Source organism: Mangifera indica, chromosome 18 (genome assembly GCF_011075055.1).
Source record: "Mangifera indica cultivar Alphonso chromosome 18, CATAS_Mindica_2.1, whole genome shotgun sequence".
Taxonomy (NCBI): Eukaryota; Viridiplantae; Streptophyta; class Magnoliopsida; order Sapindales; family Anacardiaceae; genus Mangifera; species Mangifera indica.
In genome coordinates this window covers 11,218,494-11,240,030 of record NC_058154.1, presented here as the reverse complement: position 1 = coordinate 11,240,030, position 21,537 = coordinate 11,218,494, and the positions used below count along the sequence as shown (strand labels likewise).

Genomic DNA, 21,537 nt, shown 5'->3' with positions numbered 1-21,537 from the left:
GATAGTGATGGGAGGTGAAGGGTAGTGAGGGCTATCCCCATCCCATCCTTGTAGGGTGAGACACATTTATAAGAATTACGGAGAATTCTTGTCCTCTTTTCCTCTCTTATCTCATCCTTTTCACTTAAATACTACAATAATAATAGCATTATGATAATTAAAACTACAATAGACTTTTCATAAATTATACATTAGAAACATGTATGAGGCGATGAAAAAATGAGTCAAGGCAAAGATATATGTAACCTTGCCCCCTCTTGCAAGGATTGTTTTTGTCTTTGTCTTTGTCCCTGTCCTTTTTCCCATCCTGCTTATGTCAAAAAATCGCTCCCTCATATAGGTCAAGGGCCTTATTATTAGGTTCAAGTTACCATCCCTATGACTAACCTTAGACCTCATGGGCAAATTCAACAACTGAAAGGGTAAAAGAGTAAATAGCCATTAGTTTATACAATTATTAATACTTAAATATAAAAAAAATCTAACCATTATAAATCCCAATTAGGGTTTGGTTCTTGTTTATAGAGATAAAGGGTACGAAAAACTATGTATGGAGCTTTCTTATGGTGAGGGAAGTCTTAAAGAAAGGGATTGAAGATAAGGTAACAAAGATGTTGAAGATTAAGGATTGTTTTGGTTTTGATTAAGAATAGAAGTTTCAGGGTGGTGGTTTTGGAGGAAAAGTAGAGCTAGAGCCATCGGTTTTTTTCTATTGAAGATAGAGTTGATACTACAGGGGCCAAACTGACAAAAAATACTGATAGTAGGGGCCTAGAGAATAATGCTTATACTACAGGGGGTTTGTTGGTTGAGGGCAATCCTAGGGGGGTTTAAAGTGATTATCCTTAGCCTCTTTTTCACCACCTTTTTGTGTTCTTAAAGTTGAATACAGAAGTTGCATTGCATGGAGATCAGTGTTCAAATCTCATAATGAGCTCTTCCTTTTTTAATTGCCCACTTGTGTTTTTGAGTCTGCATTTCATTATTGTTCCTGCCCCATGATCCATTGAATGGATACTGCAAAATTTAAGGATGGTTTTGCTCTAGTTATTTGAATCCATTAATCACTGCATCCTTACCTTTTTTCCTGAAATTCATGTAAACTTAGAAGAGGGTTTTTTGTTTTTATGTAATTTGACAAAATTTCAGTAATATGAAACAAAGTTGAAATGAATGAGATATGGAGGTATATTCACTACATTACAAAACAAAAACATCTAATTCAATTTAAAATTTCATTTTTGTTTTGAAGATGAAAATGACATTTAAATATGATAATTCAACCTGCAAAATTAGGTTTTTGACTTATTCCTCCTCAAACAAGGAGGGGATACCCTTATAAAGGTGGGAATGAGAATAAGACATGAATGATTAAAATCTTTGTAATCAGGGACGAATATCTCCAACTCCCTTCTTGGTTCGTCCCCTCTCTTACCTATTCCCTAAACCTTTACCTATTATTAAATTTCTCTTAAAAGTTTTAAATTATTATAAATATATTATGACATTTAATAAATAGTTTATTATTTTTGTGGTAGGATGAGTAGGGAAAATGTGTAGAATGTTTTTCCTTGTGAAATGGGGAGGGAAAGAAAAGAAAATTTTTTTATACGGGGTGTTATCTTATATTAGGGACAAGAAAAGGTTTCCCTACAAAATGAGAAATAAGGTATTCGGCTCGTATCTATTTCTAAGCATCTTCAAAGAGACAATGAAGTCTCGCACAAAATGTTCAACCAAGGAAAGGAAACGTGGTCCAATCTCCAGAACTGTGACTGGGAGCTCTGGTAATTTTATTTTCAAGGTCACAAACCATCTGTTCATTTTAAAGGCAGAGTTTATTAAAAAAAAAACCAATCAATGCCATGGATTTCCTTCACTGGACAAAAATAGTAAATGTTGTGAAACTCAGTCTTCTTTAAATTTGATTGGAGAAGAGAAGTAATGCTGATATGGGCACCCATTTCTTCATAACATAGACCCCTCTAATTATTTATATATTTTTTTCAAATTAATATTAAAAATTGCCTTGGTTAAGATGACATTTACTTGTTTAAGGTTAAGAAACATCTTAATATGGGCACATCCATTAATTAAGGCCATGAACAATATGCTCTTCCATATTTTAACATATTCACATGATGTCTCAAATTTAACTATAACCAATTTTTAGTATTCCACATACATATTCTAAGTAATAATAATAATAATAATAATAATAATTGACCCCATCTTTTTTTTAGCAACAGGAAACCAACTACACCGGATAGGGCTGGATTCGAGCCGAATAAAGTTCGAGCTCATTTGAGCTCAAACTTGACTCGGTTTATATATAGCTGAGCTCGAGCTCATGAAAGTCAAGCTCGAACTTGGTTTGACTCATTTTTCGTTATTAAAACGACGTCGTTTTAATACATATTGATCAAAACAACTTCATTTTGTATCAAAATTTTTAATTAAAAAATTTGACGAGTAGCTCGAGCTTGACAGAGCTCGTATAGGGCTAACTAGTTTTGGACTCATTCGAACCGAGCTCGAGCTTGAGTTCGAATGGGTTCTGTTCAAGTCCAACCCTAACGCCGGAGGATCAGATTAATTGAAAATATAATGCTAGTATGTTGTCAGGGTACTTAACCTAAATTTTACACCTTCAAGTCACACCATTTACTACTCAAGCCACCCCTTGTTACGCAACAAAAAAAGTCCAATTTGGGAAAAGTTGTATGGATTTTTTTAAATAATAGTTTCAAGTAATACTCCAAGTTGAACTTGGAATCTTCAACCAGAAACAGAAATGAAGTTGAATAGAAATTTCAATTTGAAATGATGTATAAAATTAGAAAGGTCTTTTTCTTAGTGTTTTTCACGGTGTGTTCCATTTCATGCTTAGTAACTAACATTTATTAGAGCCACTGAACATGGTCATATCAGATTTGTTGTCACATTCCCAGAGAGCCAAAGTCCCAAAGATTCTCCATTTCATATTTAATCCTTTTTTTAATGGGTCCTCTTCTTGGTTTTTGGCTTTGAGTTAATTTGCCTCTTTCTCCATTTTTCCTTTCTCTTCCTTGTACACTCATTTTTTCAGTAAAAGTTCTTGATGTTTTATGTGGCACTGGTTTGATAAGTCTTGTTTGGATTGCTTACAAGATATAGTACTTGTAAGTGATGTTTTGTTTCGGAAAATGAAAAGCAAGTTGTGGGGAAAGTATGTTCAGTATCGACTTTTCAGCTTTCATGGTGAAAAAAAGTGAAGAAAATGGAAATGGAAAGTGGGTTGCTTTTGAGAAATGAAAATGAAAGAGAGTTGCTGTGAAGAGTGGTGAAGTTTTTAAAAATTTGAAGGAGCAAATATGCCAACAGTGTGGTTCTCTTTGAAGAAATCTTTGCATTGCAAATCAGAGCCATCAGAAGTTCATGACCCCAAATCCAGGAGACATTTGAGTACAATATTGACAAGAAAGGCAGGGAGGTCAGGTTGTTCAAGGTCTATAGCAAATCTAAAAGATGTTATTCATGGAAGCAAGAGAAATTTTGAGAAGCCACCAAGTTGCAGCCCAAGATCCATAGGAAGCAGTGAGTTTCTTAACCCAATAACCCATGAAGTTATACTGAGTAACTCAAGGTGTGAGCTGAAGATTACTGGGTTTGGTGGGTTTCAAGAAGGGGTGGGAGGAGGTGGTGGCCTTGGCGGCAATGGCGGTGGTGGGTCAACTTTTGTGGGTACTTTAAGGCCAGGGACACCAGGCCCTGGAGGCCACTCAACTATGCATTATTTTAATCCTTCTTTTGTGGCCACATCAACTCCTCCAAGAAAGACTCCTTTTCTTTTGTCAGATAAAGAAGGGCCTGGATTTGGGGGCTCTAATGTTCATCATGGTGCTGGTGCTATTCATTCAAGCAATAGAGTCTCTCTTGAGATTGATTCCAATGGATGTTCTACAGTGACTTGCCATAAATGTGGAGAGCAGTTCACCAAATGGGAAGCTGCTGAAGCACATCATCTTTCCAAGCATGCTGGTGAGAAACTTCTGCTTCTATTTTCAAGTTTTTAGCTTATCTTGTTCATGATTGATGTCTTCATTTTGTAGTTATTCCAAAAAAGTTTAGTTTTTCTTTTCATTAGAAGCTCTGGCTAAAGTATCTCTGTGAGCTTGTTTTGCTTCCATTGCTCTCTTACCTGACCACATAATCTAGGGGAACTTTCACCAAACATACACCTTCCTGTTTGTACTCTCTCACTTTTTTTATCCTAAAAGATGACATTTTTATCCTAGAATGTAGATTCTCCTGCAAATTCTTTTCAGAAGTGAAAATTTTCTGGTTCTTTCTCTTTGTCAATATGTTAACCACTTAAACCCAGAAGAAGGCTGATTTTTTAATATGCAACCTCCCGCATCTTAGATTCAATAATTTCCTAAATGTCTGGAATGTTTTATCTTTAGGATTTTTTTCTTTGATCTGGGTTGGAAAATTTTAGTGACTTTTTCTTCGGCAGCTAATTTTAATCTCTTATGACAGTTACTGAACTTGTCGAAGGCGATTCATCGAGGAAAATTGTTGAAATCATATGCCGGACAAGCTGGTTAAAGTCTGAGAACCATTGTGGTAGGATAGAGAGGGTCTTGAAAGTTCACAATATGCAAAAAACTCTAGCTCGGTTTGAAGAGTATAGAGAAATGGTAAAGATTAAAGCCAGCAAACTCCCCAAGAAACACGCTCGGTGCATCGCAGATGGGAATGAGCTCTTGCGGTTTTATGGTACAACTGTGGCATGCTCTCTTGGCCTAAATGGTTGCTCAAGTTTATGCATGTCAGAAAAATGTTGCGTCTGTCGGATTATTAGACATGGTTTCTCAGTCAAGAAGGAACTCAAAGGTGGAATAGGTGTATTTACAACATCTACAAGTGGAAGAGCTTATGAATCTATCGAAATTATCGACAGGGATCCGTCTATAAGAAAAGCTCTGATGGTATGCAGAGTTATTGCTGGAAGAGTTCATAGACCCCTGGAGAATATACAAGAAATGGCTGGCCAAACTGGGTTTGATTCATTGGCCGGGAAAGTCGGCCTCTATGCAAACATTGAAGAGCTCTATCTACTCAATCCTAGAGCTCTGCTTCCTTGCTTTGTGGTAATCTGCAAAACCTGATAAAGAAAGAAAAACCAACTGCTTACATTATAGTTTATCAAGTGATGTGAATGCTTTCTGCTCTTTTTGCTTCTTGGTAGAGTGGCTTTTTTTAACTTATTTCTGGAAGGATTTTGATTTTCTTGTTAGCTTCTTATCACCTGCCAACATATCTGATTTGTGCACCCCAGTGTCAAATTGTATCTGCTTATTCTTACACTAGCCCAATTAATACTACTTGTACTTTTACCTTTTCAGTTAAGATTTGCGTTGCTGATGCAATCAGATTTATGTACAGTCTCTTTGTTTAACTTCATTGCAGTCTGTTAAGATTCCATTTGCAAAGTATAAGTCTTAGATGTCACATAAGAAAGTATGGATGTCTTATGTGGGGTGTATATACTTTTGAGCTCTTTAATTTCAATAGTTAGTTTTTGAGGTATAGTTTTCCTAAAGTTTATATTATTTGGTATCAAAGTCATCATTACATCTCTCAATTATAATTGTGTGATAGGAGTGGTGATCACAATGCACAATTGCAACGTCCGCCCTAAGCTAACAAGGAGTTAGCGCACAACTATCCCACATGGGCATTAGGGCTATGGAACATGTACGGAGCTTGGATTCCACATAAAAAAGTATGAGTTTATATGAGGTTTTTATAGTCATGGGTTTTCTAATCTCAACAATTAGCTTTTGAGGTGTGATTCTTGAAAATGCTCACATAATGACAAATCAGGATTTGGGAACAGATTTGTTCACATCAAGTGCAAAATCACCATGCTGATGTGACCAAATGTGCAAAATGCGAAGGCTTCACTAACATGAATGGCAGACAGAACAAAAACCTGTTAAACCTAGATGCTATTTTTATTAAGCTCCATAGATCATATGGGTAGTGTAAGACAGCAAATAAGTTAATTAACTAATCATGAATAGTTTCCAATTAACTCTTTTAATAATGTTGGTGTTTTTAGGGAAGATACTTCATACAATGAATGTCCAATTAATGTGCACTAGCCATATGCGGTAAGAAAAAGGCAGGTGGTCCTGGGTTGAGGGTGATGAAGAAAACAAACAGCAGTCCAAACAAGAGGACAAAATGCAAGTCTGTTCATTATCTTGAATTTAGAAAAAGGGTGAGTTTATTTTTTTTTAACAAGGAAATCTTATTTGAATTGAACTACTATTTTGGGATTGAATCGACAACACTCAATAAGAGAATCTTCGGATCTAATAATTAGTCTCACAACTATTACATTGGATAAGTCAAGAATTTGATATTAAAATATGGTCAGAAGAGATTTGAATTTTTATTCTCATATTTAAAATCCCTTTATTTTGTCACTCTAACCATCTCTTCGGCCAAGAAAATGGATATCCTTTATTGGCCACTTTTGAGGAGTCTTTACATCATATATCTGGCTTTGGAACTCTGGGTTAATCATTTCATTTTCTAACAGCAATGTTGTTCTATACAGCTAGCTCTTCTGGCACATGTCCCTCATAAATGTGTACTATCTCTCACAACTAGTCTGAATTATGAATTCAAAAATTGAATGGAGATTTCTGTATTTTAATTGTTTGTCATTAATATTTGGATGGGGGTAGATTTGGAGGCAGATGAAAATATTTACTGCAGTTGGCCTGCCCCTTGATTTAGACTCTTCAGTCTGGTGAGCTGCCTCTTGCTCTGCTAAACTTCAGATTTTGTTTAGCTTCTGAGTCATTAGGAACTCTGTTAAACACACATTTTCTAAAACATTTTCAGCAGAATTAACTTAGAAGTTAGAGAATAAGTATAAACATGGTTATATGACTATTATGCCTGTCTCTATGCTTATAATCAAAGTTTGTATCAAGTTTCCTTGAATATATGAACTGGGGAAATTAGAATTATCTAAGTTGAGCAATACTATCTGCATCCAATTTAGAATACCCAATTGAGTACTCAAATGATATGTCATATTGTAATTGAATGACACTTTATCCTTAATTCAAAATTATTTAATTATATAATAATACATAATCTGAGTATCTTACTGAATACTCAAAATCGAGTATACATAATTTTGTTCATTTTAGTTATCCTTCTGTGCGGACCACATATAAATAGACCCAAGTACTAAGCTGTTGGTGCCCTTCTAATTTATATCATCATTTAAAAAGGAACATTGAGAAATTTATGGAACAAAGGTATCGGACAGACAGATTCCATTAAAGCTCATTCAGTCGGTTGAGAAAGTATACAGCTGTTGCTCAAAAGCTGCAGAGATTGATTACACCCTTGGCAATGACCTCTTTCCGCCAAATTCATTTCTTATATTTCTTGCTAGATTCTGTAGTTCTGCAGAATAAAGTCAATATTTTGTTTGTTTAGGTTCTGCAGAAGCTTATTTTAGATTTAGTGCATCTCCCAAAGCATCCAATTTTGAGTACCTAATTGGATATCTGGATGATATGTCATTTTGTGATTGAATGATTTTAAATTAAAGATAATAATACATCGTCTAGATATCTAATTAGATACTTAAAATTAGGGCCAAACAACATTGCTCATCTCCCAATGTTATGTTACCTATAACCACCATTTAATTATTGAACATGTAGATGAAACAAGGTAACATTACTAATAATGTGTTTTGAAGATAAACAACTAGAGTAGATTTGTTGATTCATATATGGCATGAAATTTAAATCAGATTAAAACTGAAGGTCAATTTTCCATTCTGTCTTTGATTTGGTCCCTCCAAAATATTAATGACATTTATAAATTTTGAGATCCTGAATGGTGAGCCAACAACATATTTTTCTGCTGGCATTTATTATCCTAGCTTAGTCTATTGAATTTTGGTTCAATTTAATCAACAGTAGCACCTTTCATCACTTTCTAATAGCAGAAAGAAAGCCACAATCTATGCAGGAGGCTATTGTTTGACAAATTATATCTTTTAAGCCATGCTTGTAAGTAAAACCCAAATCTTTTAATTTCTTTGATGAAATCTCAGAAGGTATTGAACTATGATTCTCCCCCTTAAACCTGGGAACATAGTGAAAAACCAACATCTCAAATTACAAAATGTTGATATGAATGTTTGTTTATCATTTAATATAATGAGAGAAACTTACTTGAGCAAATTTGAAGAAGGGTACACACGGTTGAGATGATCGATAAATTCAGATGTTAGACAACTAGTGGTACAGCATACATATCGACCTTCTGTTCTGGCATTGTCCATCAGAAATATGTGTGTTGCATATATCTTCAATGTGAACTAAAGCAACCGATCCCATTCTGGTACTGACAGCAGACAGTATTGAAAAGAACTTGGATTTGCCTACAGAAGTAGCCATATTTTACAAAGTTATTATGTTTTCATCTAATGTGTACGCATACTTGCATTTATTTTCTAGCAGGCGATATGCAGCATCTAGCTAGTCAGATGAACTATAAGCAGAATCTATTATATGGCAATTCAACAATTTTTTAGATTGAACCTGCTATTGGTTACAGGAGGACATGAATGCAAGATGGGACACTTAAGTTAGAAACGGTCCAGCAGTACTAGTTGTAGTTATTGAAATAAGATCAATGTTATTTTCCTTTGCAAATTTGAATGCTGCTTCCTCAGTCAAAAGCTTGGAGAGTACATACACCTGAGACAGTGAACTGTGCCTTAATCATACAAAGATTGAATAGTTTAATATGGACCAAATTTTAGGAGACAGATAAAAGTTTTACCCATCCACTTGCTTTTATAACCCAGACATGATCAATGGGAGTCTGGCAAGATTCATCAACCACTTTCCTCCAATTTCCATCACTGTCTTTCGCGGCTATTGTACTAATGGAGGATGTCAAAACAACTCTTTTCACTCATTCAGATTTCAAGCAACGCTTTGAGGAGGTTTAGTGTACCTCTAATCGCACGGTCGATAATATTTGCTTGAACATAAGTCTCTTCAAGCTCAAGAAAGAAGAAAATGGGTGTCAAATTACTCTTTCTACACTGAATGAATGAAGTAATTTGAGCTGGATACATCAGCATTACCAAATGTTCTGTTGTTCAAGGATGTCAAATTCCATTGAAACTGCCACACGAAATACACCATCACAGCCTTTAACAGCATCATCAAAGCTCCCCTCTATGTGAAAATCAGCTTGGAACAATCTTAATCGGTCACAATGGGTCCACAGTGACAGAAAGTGCAATATTTTTGCTGTAAAATAAGTACAGTATGTGACCTTAATGCCCCAAATATTGTTAATTAAGTAGTTTTTATCGAATTCAGTACAGCAAATAAACTACATTCTGCTAAATTTAATACAAAAGATAAAGAAAAAGAACATCAAACATGTTTGGTGGTGCTAGCAGAGGAGTCCCTATAACTACTATAGGCATACAAAACAAATGTTTATGAATTTTCTTGAAATTTTTCAAAGTATTGTTGTATCATCAACATTGTTTTTAAATACTTACAAACATTTTCATATCTATTATTTACAACTTTTTCTTGAAAGGGTGAAATAAAATACTTTTGTGTGTTATACAGAAAAGTAGCCTTGTACATCTTGAATTCTCTTATAAGAAGCAAATTTTCCAAAAAAATGAAAAACAAACACCTTTTTATTTCAGTAAATAATCAAAATTTCAAAATTTTACTCTCTGAAGAACCAAATAAGAGTTTGTTAAATGATTTCTCTTCCCTTTAATTCATTATCCTTCATTGGCTCATAGACTACTGAAGAAAAAAAAAATCCCACTTTTCGTTTTACCATGAATCCCTTCCAAATACATATAAATGTAAACTCATATATATTCAGAAACAAAGTAAAGAATTTACCTGGATCTCGGACTGTGGCATGAACTATTCAGCCTTTTTCAAGAAGAGATTTGACCAACCAGGTCCCAGTATAATCCCTGGCTCCGGTGACACAATAAATCTTATTATCTCCCTCTCTTTTGCACTCGACCATGCTAACTACATCCTCCATCTTCTGCTACTGATCTTTGCTGCTCCTTAACAAAAACCCACTTCTTACCGTGTTCAGTCGGTACATAATTCATAGACCCAAATGGATATAATTTTTTTTCATTCTTTAATGTCTGTATAACAACTGTTATCTGTTAATCTAGAAGAAATCAGCTCAGAAAATCGTTCTATTTCATTCTCAACAAAAATTGAGTTACAGAACTGTTTTTATACACAGAAATTGTCAAGTTGGCAATCCATGTCACTTCTAATTACAACCATCTGGGTTCTACGAAAAAACAAGCACAAATCATTAAGTTCTCACCGTTAGATCAGCTTCTTCTATTGAGTTGAGAAACTATTTTCCAGATTCAAAAACCCTTGCATTCAATCCAACTCACACAGCCCTTAAGAATGAGAAGTGTTTATAAAACGGTGCGTATCAAATGTTACTAACGAATTTGACTAACGGAGATGGCAAGGCTTCTCCTTTATCCTTTAATAATCAGCTGAAAACTCAACGGAACAAATTTCGTTTAGGGCTGAACCCAAATTAAGCTGGCTCTCAAAACCTACTTCGATTTGATTTGATTTGGTTTAAACTCATTTATTCTGAAAATAAACCAAATTTGAATTAACAGATTCGATTCGTTTTAAAACTGAACTAAACTTAAACTATAGAGAGTTTGATTGGTTTGGCTCGCGAACTGAATAGATAACTTGATTCGATTTGAATTTGATTCATAACTCGATTCAAATTATGTTAAATAATTGTTTAATGATATCGTTTTCTCAATGAGTCACAAATTTGTGTCACATATCCAAGCTATGAAATTGTGTCATAAATTTAAACTGAATTTAAACCGAATCATTTTCATTCAAATCATTCTTAATGTTACTCCAACTAATTCAAACTGAACTCAAGCCAAATAATGTCCAGACGCAGCTCTATTTATATCCGCCCATAATTTCGTTAAGTGTTATTTTGTTTGATATATATTCTGCAACTAAGTCTTTCAAATTAAATGCAATGATTATGAATTTGTTCTTTAAATTTAGGGTTTTAACTTGTTTGTTTTCGAATAAATAACCTAAAATTTCACTTGATATAACTGATTCAACATTTACAAAGATAGACAACTCAAATAAGATTTTTCCATTAAAAAAAAAAAAATCAGAACAATTAGTATTAGATCCAGTGGAACAGTTTTCCCTTGCCTTGGCCTTTTACATTAACCATAAGTCTGAATCCAAAGCCATCTTTTTATCTCTTATATATTCATTTTTCGTATGTCAAATCCATAGATTTCAATTAAAAACTTTACCTGTGACCTTTATGATGAACAAACTCACAAAATCTAACAGTCTGCAGACTTTCAATTTCAGGGAAAGAAATCTTAAAGTGCAATACAAAACAACTTAGGCTGCAAAATCATGTTTTGTTTTGCCACCAGAACAAGAAGGAACCAAAAAATCACTTGGCCAACTAAGAATCAACCCAGAAACCATACCGGAAATGATCAGACTAATGACAAATATGTTTAGATTTTCTGAAGCTACATTACAGAGGAAGTCAGGTGCAGGGACTCTCATGAAGCAGCAGCTACTTCAGTTTTCTCTTTGCTTTTGGCTTCCTTCAGTTTATTCCAGTTTTCTGCACTGTCAATTATCTCTCCAGTTTTTATAAGGTAGCGAACTCGTGTTCCATCGTCAAGGACTTTATGACCCACACGGCTTGCTACATCTTGTTCCTTTGAATACAGCATCACATTCGAGCTGTGAATCGGTGCTTCAATCTGTAAAAGTATACTTTTTGTTTGTTACTATATACCACTAGCACAATAAACTGCACATATCTGCACAGTTGAAAATGAAACACAAATATATCTATATAAATGAGGCACAAGAAATGAGTGAATGAGATTAAAGGTTCAACCAGAGAAGAAGTTAATCAGTAAAACAACCTTAATAATCTGCCCTTGTTCGTCCTCTTCTCCTTTCTTCACATGCTTTGTCTTGAGGTTCATATCTTTGACTATTACTGTGCTGTTATGCTTAAACACCTTGGTAATCTCTCCAATTTTACCTTTATCATTTCCAGCTATGACTTTAACCATATCTCCTACCTTAACATGCATTTTGTGTAAAACCGGAAGACTGTTTGGTTTACATTCTTTTCGCTCCCAGTGCTTAAGCTGCACAAGGAAGCAAAACTATGAACAAAATTGCCAATTAGAAAGAGAACGATAACTTTCACAGTGATGAGCCAAAGTTGTAGACCATTATGTTTCTCACAAGAAGCTCATTTTTTAAGAACTGTCGCATCACCATTACTGAGAGTCCATTGGGGGGATTTTGATGCACTTACTTTCGCAGCTGCTGCTAGACATGGGTTGAGTGGCAGGTATACTGACAATTAATGTAATGAATTTCAAGGCATATAGAAAATCACAGTGATTTCTAGGACAACTTGGTTTGTGATAAAATGGCAACCTTCTCACAAACTTCATTAGATAGGAAACGAAAATAGAACTGACAAGAGGATGAAGGATACATAATACCAACCTTTGCTACAATGAGACATGGCTTGTCCGTTGGCTTGACCTGCATATGTTACAAGCAAAGAGCTCTTATCAAATAATCACAGTTTCCATCTAGTTAACAAGGCCAACAGCCTGAAAACACAGCTCAATCATCAGTCTAAAACCACACAAGTACCTAGAATCTAGATTGCAAGCAAGGACATAGAATCACCATATAATTTATTTAGTAAATGAAGCATTATGTCACACCCCAAGTTTAGGACGTGAAGATATTTGGATTTCTATCAAACTACATAAAAAAATTGGAGAACCTGGGAAATGCTAAACAACCTACAGAAATTTCAGCAAAATCTCCCCCCATAATTGGTCAATTCCAATTTTACAACTTGTCAAAACTTGCAATCAATCAAACTAAAACACATCATAAGGACATCTGGTCCATCTCAGTCAACCAACTACCACACACAACAATCACAAATAGTGCCTTAAGCACTTATCCCTACCATCATAAAGCACAATAAAAGGCCTTGTATGAACCCATCATATATACATATACACATGAATAAGTTTCCCAAGATCATACAACATCCAAAAACGAAAAAAGGTACTTCACATACTGGCTATCTGCATGGCTATCACAGTCAACAAACTGAAAAGTATGAGTGAACAACCAGCCAAGTAGGAAATTATAAAGCAGTAGGTAGATTCTAAATAAAGATATATGTTCTCACTTGTGCAAAAATGAAAATCAAGATAACACAAAGCTAACAGAGTTTCTACATACAAACTACAATTGCCGATTAAACAATCTGGAAAAGGGCAAGACCCACTTCCCATGTCCCATAAACAACCAAAATATCGAAACAAAATAAAATATTTAAATCAAATGCTACTCTAGAATGTAACTAACAAGGAACCAGAATACAAGAACACAGCCCAGTGGAGCTCCAAACGAAACATTAAACAAGTTTGCAAAATTGCAACTTGATATATGATTAAAACAAAAACAGAATAGTTAAACCAAATTATGCAACAAACATGTCAAACGTAACTAGAAAAAAAATGGAAGATTAATATAATCAAACCAAATCGTAAATTGGTCGAACGCTAAGATATGTATTTTTGTAATTCCTTTTTCAAGTAAAAAAATATGCTTCAATCAGGAATTAAGAATAGATAGTTAATTTTTTGTGACAAACCCAGTTCAATAAAACAACCAAAGAATCAAGATATAAATTTTGAGTTGGTTCAATGACAAAAAAAAATGTTTTTGGTTAATTAACAATGAAATTCAGAGAAGATAACTTACAGTGACAGGGGAGAGAGGGGGAAAGGAGAGGCGTTGGCCAAAGAAGGAGTTGGAGGAGATAGAAAGAGACATCATTGAGCTTTGAAGTGCAGCCGTTGCCGCCATTTTCAAATTCTTCTTCTTCTTCTTCTTCTACTTCTACTTCAACTTCGTGAGTTACTTTTAGCTGTGTCTTGCGAGAAGAAACATATCGATAACGTAGAAAGCAGAAACAATGGATGTGGCTTAAACGGTGTCGCTTCCATTTTCATCGAAGATAGGGCTTTATTTATCCCTAATTAATATTTTTTTTATTAAAACTATACTTTATATATATATATAATTTGAGTATATAGATGATGGATTATTATATATTTAGATAATTTTGAATTAAAAATAAAATAATATTTAATTATATATAAAAAAATATGCATACATAGTATTGCATTTTCTTTTAGGCGGTGTTTGGTTTGGGTAATGTTTTATTACCAAAATATAAATATTACCTTGAAGATAGATTACTTAAAAAATTACTGGGTATAAATGATTACTATATTTGATAAAATTTAGTAAGTATAAATAATTATTGTGTTTGGTTAAATGTAATAAAATATTACTAGTAAATTATTTTACTTAAATGCCCTTGAATATAATTATATTTAATTATTTTTTTATATTATTTGTCATATTAATTAAAAATAAATTTATTTTTGTTTAAAAAAAGTAATAAATAATAATATAATTATAATAAAATCAATAGGGTTTAGGGTTTAAGGTTTGGGTAATATTTTATTACCAAAATAGAAAGATTACTTTAAGGGGGCGTTTGGTTTGGGTAATGTTTGATTACTAAAATAGAAAGATTATCTTGAAGATAGATTACTTAGAAGATTACTGGGTATAAATGATTACTATATTTGATAAAATTTGATAGGTATAAATAATTATTGTGTTTGGTTAAAGGTAATAAAAGATTACTAATAAATTATTTTACTTAAATGCCCTTGAATATAATTATTTTTAAATATTTTTTATATTATTTGTCAAATTAATTAAAAATAAATTTATTTTTATCTCAAAAAATTAATAAATAATAATATAATTATAATAAACTCAAGATTACCTCAGTAATTTTTAAATACTTAAGGTAAAGGTGGTAATCAGATTACCACTTATATTACCTGTCACGTCAGCATTGGTAATAGAATATTACTGTAATATTTGATTATTGACAAACCAAACAAGGGAATAAAAGATAGATTACCAAGGTAATCATAAAATCTCTCAACCAAACGCACCCTAAAGATAGATTACTTAAAAAATTATTTGGTATAAATGATTACTATGTTTGATAAAATTTGGTAAGTATAAATAATTATTGTGTGTGGTTAAAGGTAATAAAATATTATTAGTAAATTATTTTACTTAAATGCCCTTGAATATAATTATTTTTAAATATTTTTTTATATTATTTGTCATATTAATTAAAAATAAATTTATTTTTGTTTCAAAAAATTAATAAATAATATATAATTATAATAAAATCAAGATTATCTTGGTAATCTTTAAATACCTAAGGTGAATGTGGTAATCAGATTATCACCTATATTACCTGTCACGTCAGCATTGGTAATAGAAGATTACTGTAATATTTTATTACTGACAAATCAAACAAGGGAATAAAAGATAGATTACCAATGTACTCTTCAAAAACTGGAACCAAATGGCCTATTAGGGTTTGTTAATGTTATCTTTGAATTGGAAACTATATTTTACGAGAGAATGAAATAGTTTTAATAAGAGATTATGGGATAAAAGAGATTTCAAGAAGCTTAACAAATTGTAGGTTTTCTCCCACCCTCAAAACCGATATTTAAATTTGATTTATTTTACAATCATAATGATCAAAATTAAAATATTAAAATTTTAGTTTACTATTATGCTCTCTACATAGCCATATCATTGCCACCTAGGGTTGGGTTCGAACTCAACTTGTTTTAGAAAACTTAAACTCGAATTAAGCTTTGAACTCAACTCGTTAGTAAAATGATATTATTTTAATATATATTAATCAAAATAACGTCATTTTATATCAATTTTTTTAGAACCAAACACCTTTAAAGCTTGAGCTCGAGCTCACTCTCCCTTAAACTGAGCTCGTTGCAAACTCATTCAAGTCAAACTTAAACTTAAACTTAAACTCAAATAAATTCAGTTCGAATTCAACCCTATTGCCACCGTTGCTTGACTCACATTGTCAGCATCATCATCAACTCAAACACTGAATATAAAATAGTAAAGAAGTTTTTATGATTTTTCTCATGCTAAAATTTTATAATAACAAGTTTCGTGACTTTTCTCATATTAAAAGTCACAATTGTAAAGATTAGTTGATTATGTTCTTAAATCAACAGTGCTACGTGCATCAAAATTTTGGTATAAAAATTAGTATCGACATACTTAGAAACTGATGAGGTAACTCAAACACCTCTTCCACATCACTATTTAAACTTCCCTATCATCTTTCACATTTGTTGGTACTAATTTCGTTAGCAAAATTCCGATGCATATAATATTTTTCATTCTTAAATAACCACTTTGAGTTAAGTCAAATCAAATATTTGAATATGTGTTTTTCTTTTTTATTTTATTCTATTATTCATTGGTTTACGTGTTTCACACTTTTTGTCAACAAAACAATATTAGTATAAAATAAACAAATAAGTATATAAAATAATGTATAATCATATAATAAAACATTATTTTTTATTTAATTCAAATTTATTTATTTATATAATAATATATTATCTATATATTTATTTATATATTTAAAAAATTATAAATTCATAGTTTTATTGTAAATCTTTTAATGACATAATTGATACGTTCCTGATTCATTCTTAAATTTTAAAGATTTTAAAACTTCATTGGAATTATTTTTTAAATAAATGCAAAATATGGATTTTGAAAAATCCCAATAAAATTTTCATCCATTTTCATAGTTGATAGTGTTAATATACAAAATTAGCATGATTCAATTTACAAAATTACGACGATGCCATTTCCCAGAAATTAATTAAAAATCATGAAAAGGATGAGATGCCTACATATATTACACAAAATTACAAACACCAAATCTTTCCCTCCTAAACACTACCAGAAATCAGAACTATTTGGGTGTCCTAGCTCCTGTAAGCTGCAATTATATCACAAAGCAAAACCAAAATCAAGGAATTAACAAACCAAAATATGGAAACCCAGAAGTCTATACTTCGTATGTGTCCGCTGCACTTTCGATGGATTCCTCCCGTCGGTGTTCGGGGATTGACATCTTTGTTCCTTGTTCTAGATCAACTGAAACGTCATCTCCGGTGGCAGAATGAGACTTCTGGTGATGATGCCTCCTACTGTGCCTCATTTTGAGGATTTTTGACAGCACTTGTACAATGTCTCTCATGGAAGGCCGTTTTCTTGGGTTCCGGTTGACACATCTGTATGCAAGAGCTGCTACTTCATTGAGCTCTTGCACATCGAAGTTCCCATCCAAGCGAGAATCTCCGATTTCCTCCCATCCAGTTTTCCCCTCGGTATCCATTGCAGCCTGCTCATCACGAGATTGATATATTAACTTGAAAAAGAATTACCAAAACATGATTAGGAAAAGAATGCAGATAATCAAGACTTCAACTCAGATTCCGTTTCTCTTCATATTCTCAGAAAGTATGATGACTATTCTTTATAACCATCTTCACTGGTTGATAGAGATAGAGAAAGAGAAAGAGAGATCTTACAAGCTCAACATATTCCATGAGACCCTGTAAAGGGTTTCTGCCAGCTATAAGTTCAAAGAGCAACACTCCAAAGCTATAAACATCACTTTTCTTGGTGAAATTCCTTGTAGATACATACTCAGGGTCAAGATATCCAAATGTTCCTCGTATATTGGCTGCATGTTTGTCTACCATCTCTTCTCTTGAAAGACCAAAATCAGCTACCTAGTTGAAGTAGAATAATGACGTGCAATGGATTAAAAGCAATACTTAAAGGATTTCACTATATAACCAAAAACTGAAATTCAGGGAAATGTTTCAAAGCCTTTTTCAAATAACTATCTTATTTGTTTGAATCTTCCAGATGAAAGAAATCCAATAAAAAAAATCACACCACGAAGCCATATGGCCGATTAGATCTTCAGCTTATTGTGTATTCCTCTGAAAAGCATAAATAATTAACAATCAATATATGATGCATACCCTGGCTCTCATGGAATGATCCAACAGAATATTGGAAGATTTAATGTCCCTATGTATAATCGGAGGAACTGCCTGAAATATATACATGAACTTAGTTAAGGAGTGTGACACTAGGCATAAAACTTCGTATGTCCACAAAAAGATACAATTTATAGTCATATAGCTTAGAGACACATTTACAGTTACATAGGTTAGTCCAAATGGGAAAAGGCTTACCCCATCATGCAGATACTCCAAGCCCCTCGCTACATCTAAAGCAATATAAACCCTCAAATCCCAGCTTAATGGTTCATGATTTTTACCTGCGTGAAAGAGAAAACCAAGTTATTTTCATAAGGTTAATGCATAAGAACTCAATTTTAAAATGCAACAATAATGACCAGAACATCCTACAAAATTCTATTGCAAAAGTTATGAAACAGCCAGAAAATTTAAGAAAAAGTCGATGCTAAAACTAGCTATTGATGTTTTAATTTTTCCCCAGTGCTTGCCAGTAATACAAACTGTCAGAAACAGTTCTTTTCAAAACTTGTAACTATCAAATTGGGGTAACTGTTCAGAGATCAGGGGTTATTATGAGAGAAAAAAACAGCAATAATATGGTTTGGATCAATAAAAATAGACTATCCTTTAGATACTGAATCCTCAATCGTGCCAAGGGTCTACAAATTATTCATGTTAAAGATATGCCCCCATAGTTTACAGTGCCAATCAACATAGAACTTTCTGAATTCCCTAGGAATGCATAGGATCTAGTCAACAACTGCTTTTAGAATAAATTGATCATACTGTCAAACTCGGTTGATAGAGTTGATTGCCAGCTTACTGTACAAATGAGAAGCCAAGCATCCTTTACTCATGTAGACATATATAAGCATGTGCTGGCCCTTTTCTGCACAATATCCAACTAAATTCACGAGATTTCTGTGATGCAGCCTTCCTAATAGCATGACCTGAAAATGGTTATGAGTCACAGCAAAATATAATGATCAACAGAGAGCAAACAGCCACTATAAAATATAAAATCCAAGAAACAAAACAAGGTTGATACAATATTACTAAGCTATATTTGTAGCAGTGGATTCATTAATTATTATTAAACTATTAACCATTCAACAGCACTACCTCTGTCTGGAATTCCTTCTCTCCTTGTTTAGAATCAGTTGCAAGCACTTTAACGGCAACAGTCTCACCAGTTGACATCTGAGCTTTGTATACAGGACCAAATGCCCCTTGCCCTATTAATGTTGTAAAATTGTATGTTGCCTTTTGCAAATCCCTGCATTCATATATCAAAAACAGAGTTAACTGATAGAAAGGGAAAGAAGGTGAAGACTTTCAAATTAAGAAAACCTGCTAATAGAATAAAATATATTATAAGATTTAAAGCAAGTTCCAGTCCCACAGTCCGACTAAACTGTCTCACATTTCAAAGTAGAAAAATTCAGTATATCTCATTAATTCCTTAACTTTAACATCTTCACATGTAAGTTCAAACAAACCAATGCAACAAGCTTATAAGGAAATCATACTTATAAGAATACTCAGGTATTCCAGACGCTGACACCACATTGCTCCTCTTGAACCCTTCAAGCCACATGGACTTGCCATTTCGTCCAGATTTCACAGGAGACTCTGGACCAACGGTTGAGTCTGACAATATACTACAAGAATCAGCACCATTTGCACGAATAGGAATAGCAGCCGCCCTTCGGGAACTACTATTCCCTATTTGGGATCGTTTCCTATGGTACCTAATGCAAAACAGCGCAGAAATAGCCAAAACCACTCCGATCACCACTCCTATGGATATCCCAATTATCAACCCGGATGACTCTCCTTTCATTTCTGTGCTTTGATTTTTTCTATTCAAGCCTCCAGTCCATTTACACAGCTGCAACCTACACACCGGTCAAATTCTGCTTATAACTCTTATTTTAAAACTGATACTAGAAGGTCAAGTTCGGAACTTCAAATCAAACTCCATTATAATATTAATTAAAAAAAGTCAATTTTGGAAGTTTTAGAAGAAATTCTTGGCCATGAATTAAGTCAAACGTGAAACATACGATAAAATTCACATCCGCTTCAGAGACAGCTCAATTGTTAATAATAAAATATATATTTACCTCAACCTTGTAAACTGAAATCGTGAAATCAATTGATCTGACTTTCGCAAATCAAAAGCTAACAAAATCAGATTTATCTAACAAGCTGAATTGATCATATAATGAAAGCTCTCTATCTTCATATCAAACTACGTGTAAAATAATGCTAAAACGTAACGAAAGATACGGATCTGTTCTATGAAAACAAAAACAAGAGATGGAAAATTAAAATTACGAATCATAGACGAATTCCAATGAAAAATAAAAAGATTTACAAAACTTAAAATAAGAATAACTTTTCACTGAGTAGACACAAAGTTTTCACTAGCTTTTCTAATTCTTTAACGTTTCTAAGCTTTCTTAGCAACCAAACAACGTGTGAAAGAAGGAACAGAGCAGGAACAAAACGAACACGAGTACTCAGATCAGAGAATTAAAACAAGAGCAACTATATGAAGCAACAAAAACATTAGTTACAAAAAATAACAATAATAATTAAAAAACGTAACGTATTGATGATGAAACCTACACATCAACTTTCAAGTCAAGTACCTGTAAACGGTTGACGCATTTATATGAAGTAAAAAAGTCCGAAAAAACTGTCGCAAAATGTTTCTGCGAGATTCGAAAGAGGAAACAGCAACAGAGAAACTGGATTCTGAAGATAAAGAAAGAAGAACAGAGAGGATCTGCTTCAAGAAAACAGAGAGAAAATAAGTTGCTTTGCTGTGGCAGTGCAGATGAAAGAGAAATGAAAACAGCTCGTTTTTGTTTTTCTCTTTTTTTTTTTGCAATAATTAATTTAAATTCCGTGAGTCGCCGTTTGTCTGCTTAAAATGAAATCGCGCCTCTCTTGCGTTCGGCCTGGAGAAAATGTGTTCAGTTTCCAAAAATAGCCTCGGGATTTGCAAAATGACGAACAAGCCCTTGGAGAAAATTTATGTTGGCAGATTTTTCTGGTTTTGTTAAGGTGTTTTGTGCAACAAAATTTGATGTAAAATGGACACGTGGAACCTGTAGGAGTATCTTGTATTTGGTAGTTATAATGTTAATCCAACATATATCAATAATTGGTAGTATAATTCATAGTTATCAATGTCATACAATATATGAAATATATTTTTTGATAAATTATTATATAAATAAAAATAATACGTATCATAAGATATATCAAATTAATATGATATAATAGATATATCATATGATATGATATATATTATTGATATAGATCAATATACT

General features: G+C 33.1%; 3 protein-coding genes and 1 pseudogene across 4 annotated transcripts; 1 reads left to right on the top strand and 3 right to left on the bottom strand.

The window, feature by feature from the left end:
• The first annotated feature begins 2,920 nt into the window (after positions 1–2,920).
• LOC123201983 lies at positions 2,921–5,429 on the top strand. Its single transcript, XM_044617671.1, has 2 exons — positions 2,921–4,020; positions 4,522–5,429. The coding sequence occupies exons 1-2, from the start codon at positions 3,354–3,356 to the stop codon at positions 5,151–5,153; spliced, it is 1,299 nt and encodes a 432-aa protein (XP_044473606.1). The 5' UTR covers positions 2,921–3,353; the 3' UTR covers positions 5,154–5,429.
• A 2,385-nt stretch (positions 5,430–7,814) lies between these two features.
• On the bottom strand, positions 7,815–10,646 carry LOC123201981 (annotated as a pseudogene).
• Positions 10,647–11,460: 814 nt separating this feature from the next.
• On the bottom strand, positions 11,461–14,146 carry LOC123201419 (50S ribosomal protein L24, chloroplastic). The gene is made up of 4 exons (XM_044616916.1): positions 13,959–14,146; positions 12,672–12,710; positions 12,071–12,301; positions 11,461–11,902 (listed from the first exon to the last, which is right to left on the bottom strand). Exons 1-4 carry the CDS (start codon positions 14,061–14,063, stop codon positions 11,696–11,698), a joined length of 582 nt encoding a protein of 193 aa, XP_044472851.1. The 5' UTR covers positions 14,064–14,146; the 3' UTR covers positions 11,461–11,695.
• A 2,829-nt stretch (positions 14,147–16,975) lies between these two features.
• LOC123202311 (calcium/calmodulin-regulated receptor-like kinase 1) lies at positions 16,976–21,115 on the bottom strand. Of its 2 annotated transcripts, none has more exons than XM_044618174.1 (8): positions 20,851–21,115; positions 19,723–20,091; positions 19,316–19,469; positions 19,017–19,143; positions 18,407–18,492; positions 18,191–18,262; positions 17,729–17,932; positions 16,976–17,538 (listed from the first exon to the last, which is right to left on the bottom strand). In XM_044618174.1, the coding sequence occupies exons 2-8, from the start codon at positions 20,034–20,036 to the stop codon at positions 17,203–17,205; spliced, it is 1,293 nt and encodes a 430-aa protein (XP_044474109.1). In that variant the 5' UTR covers positions 20,037–20,091; positions 20,851–21,115; the 3' UTR covers positions 16,976–17,202. The 2 variants fall into 2 exon arrangements, with proteins under 2 accessions (XP_044474109.1, XP_044474110.1); XM_044618175.1 differs by having other exon boundaries at positions 19,723–20,084; positions 20,851–21,114.
• Between the last annotated feature and the right edge of the window lie 422 nt (positions 21,116–21,537).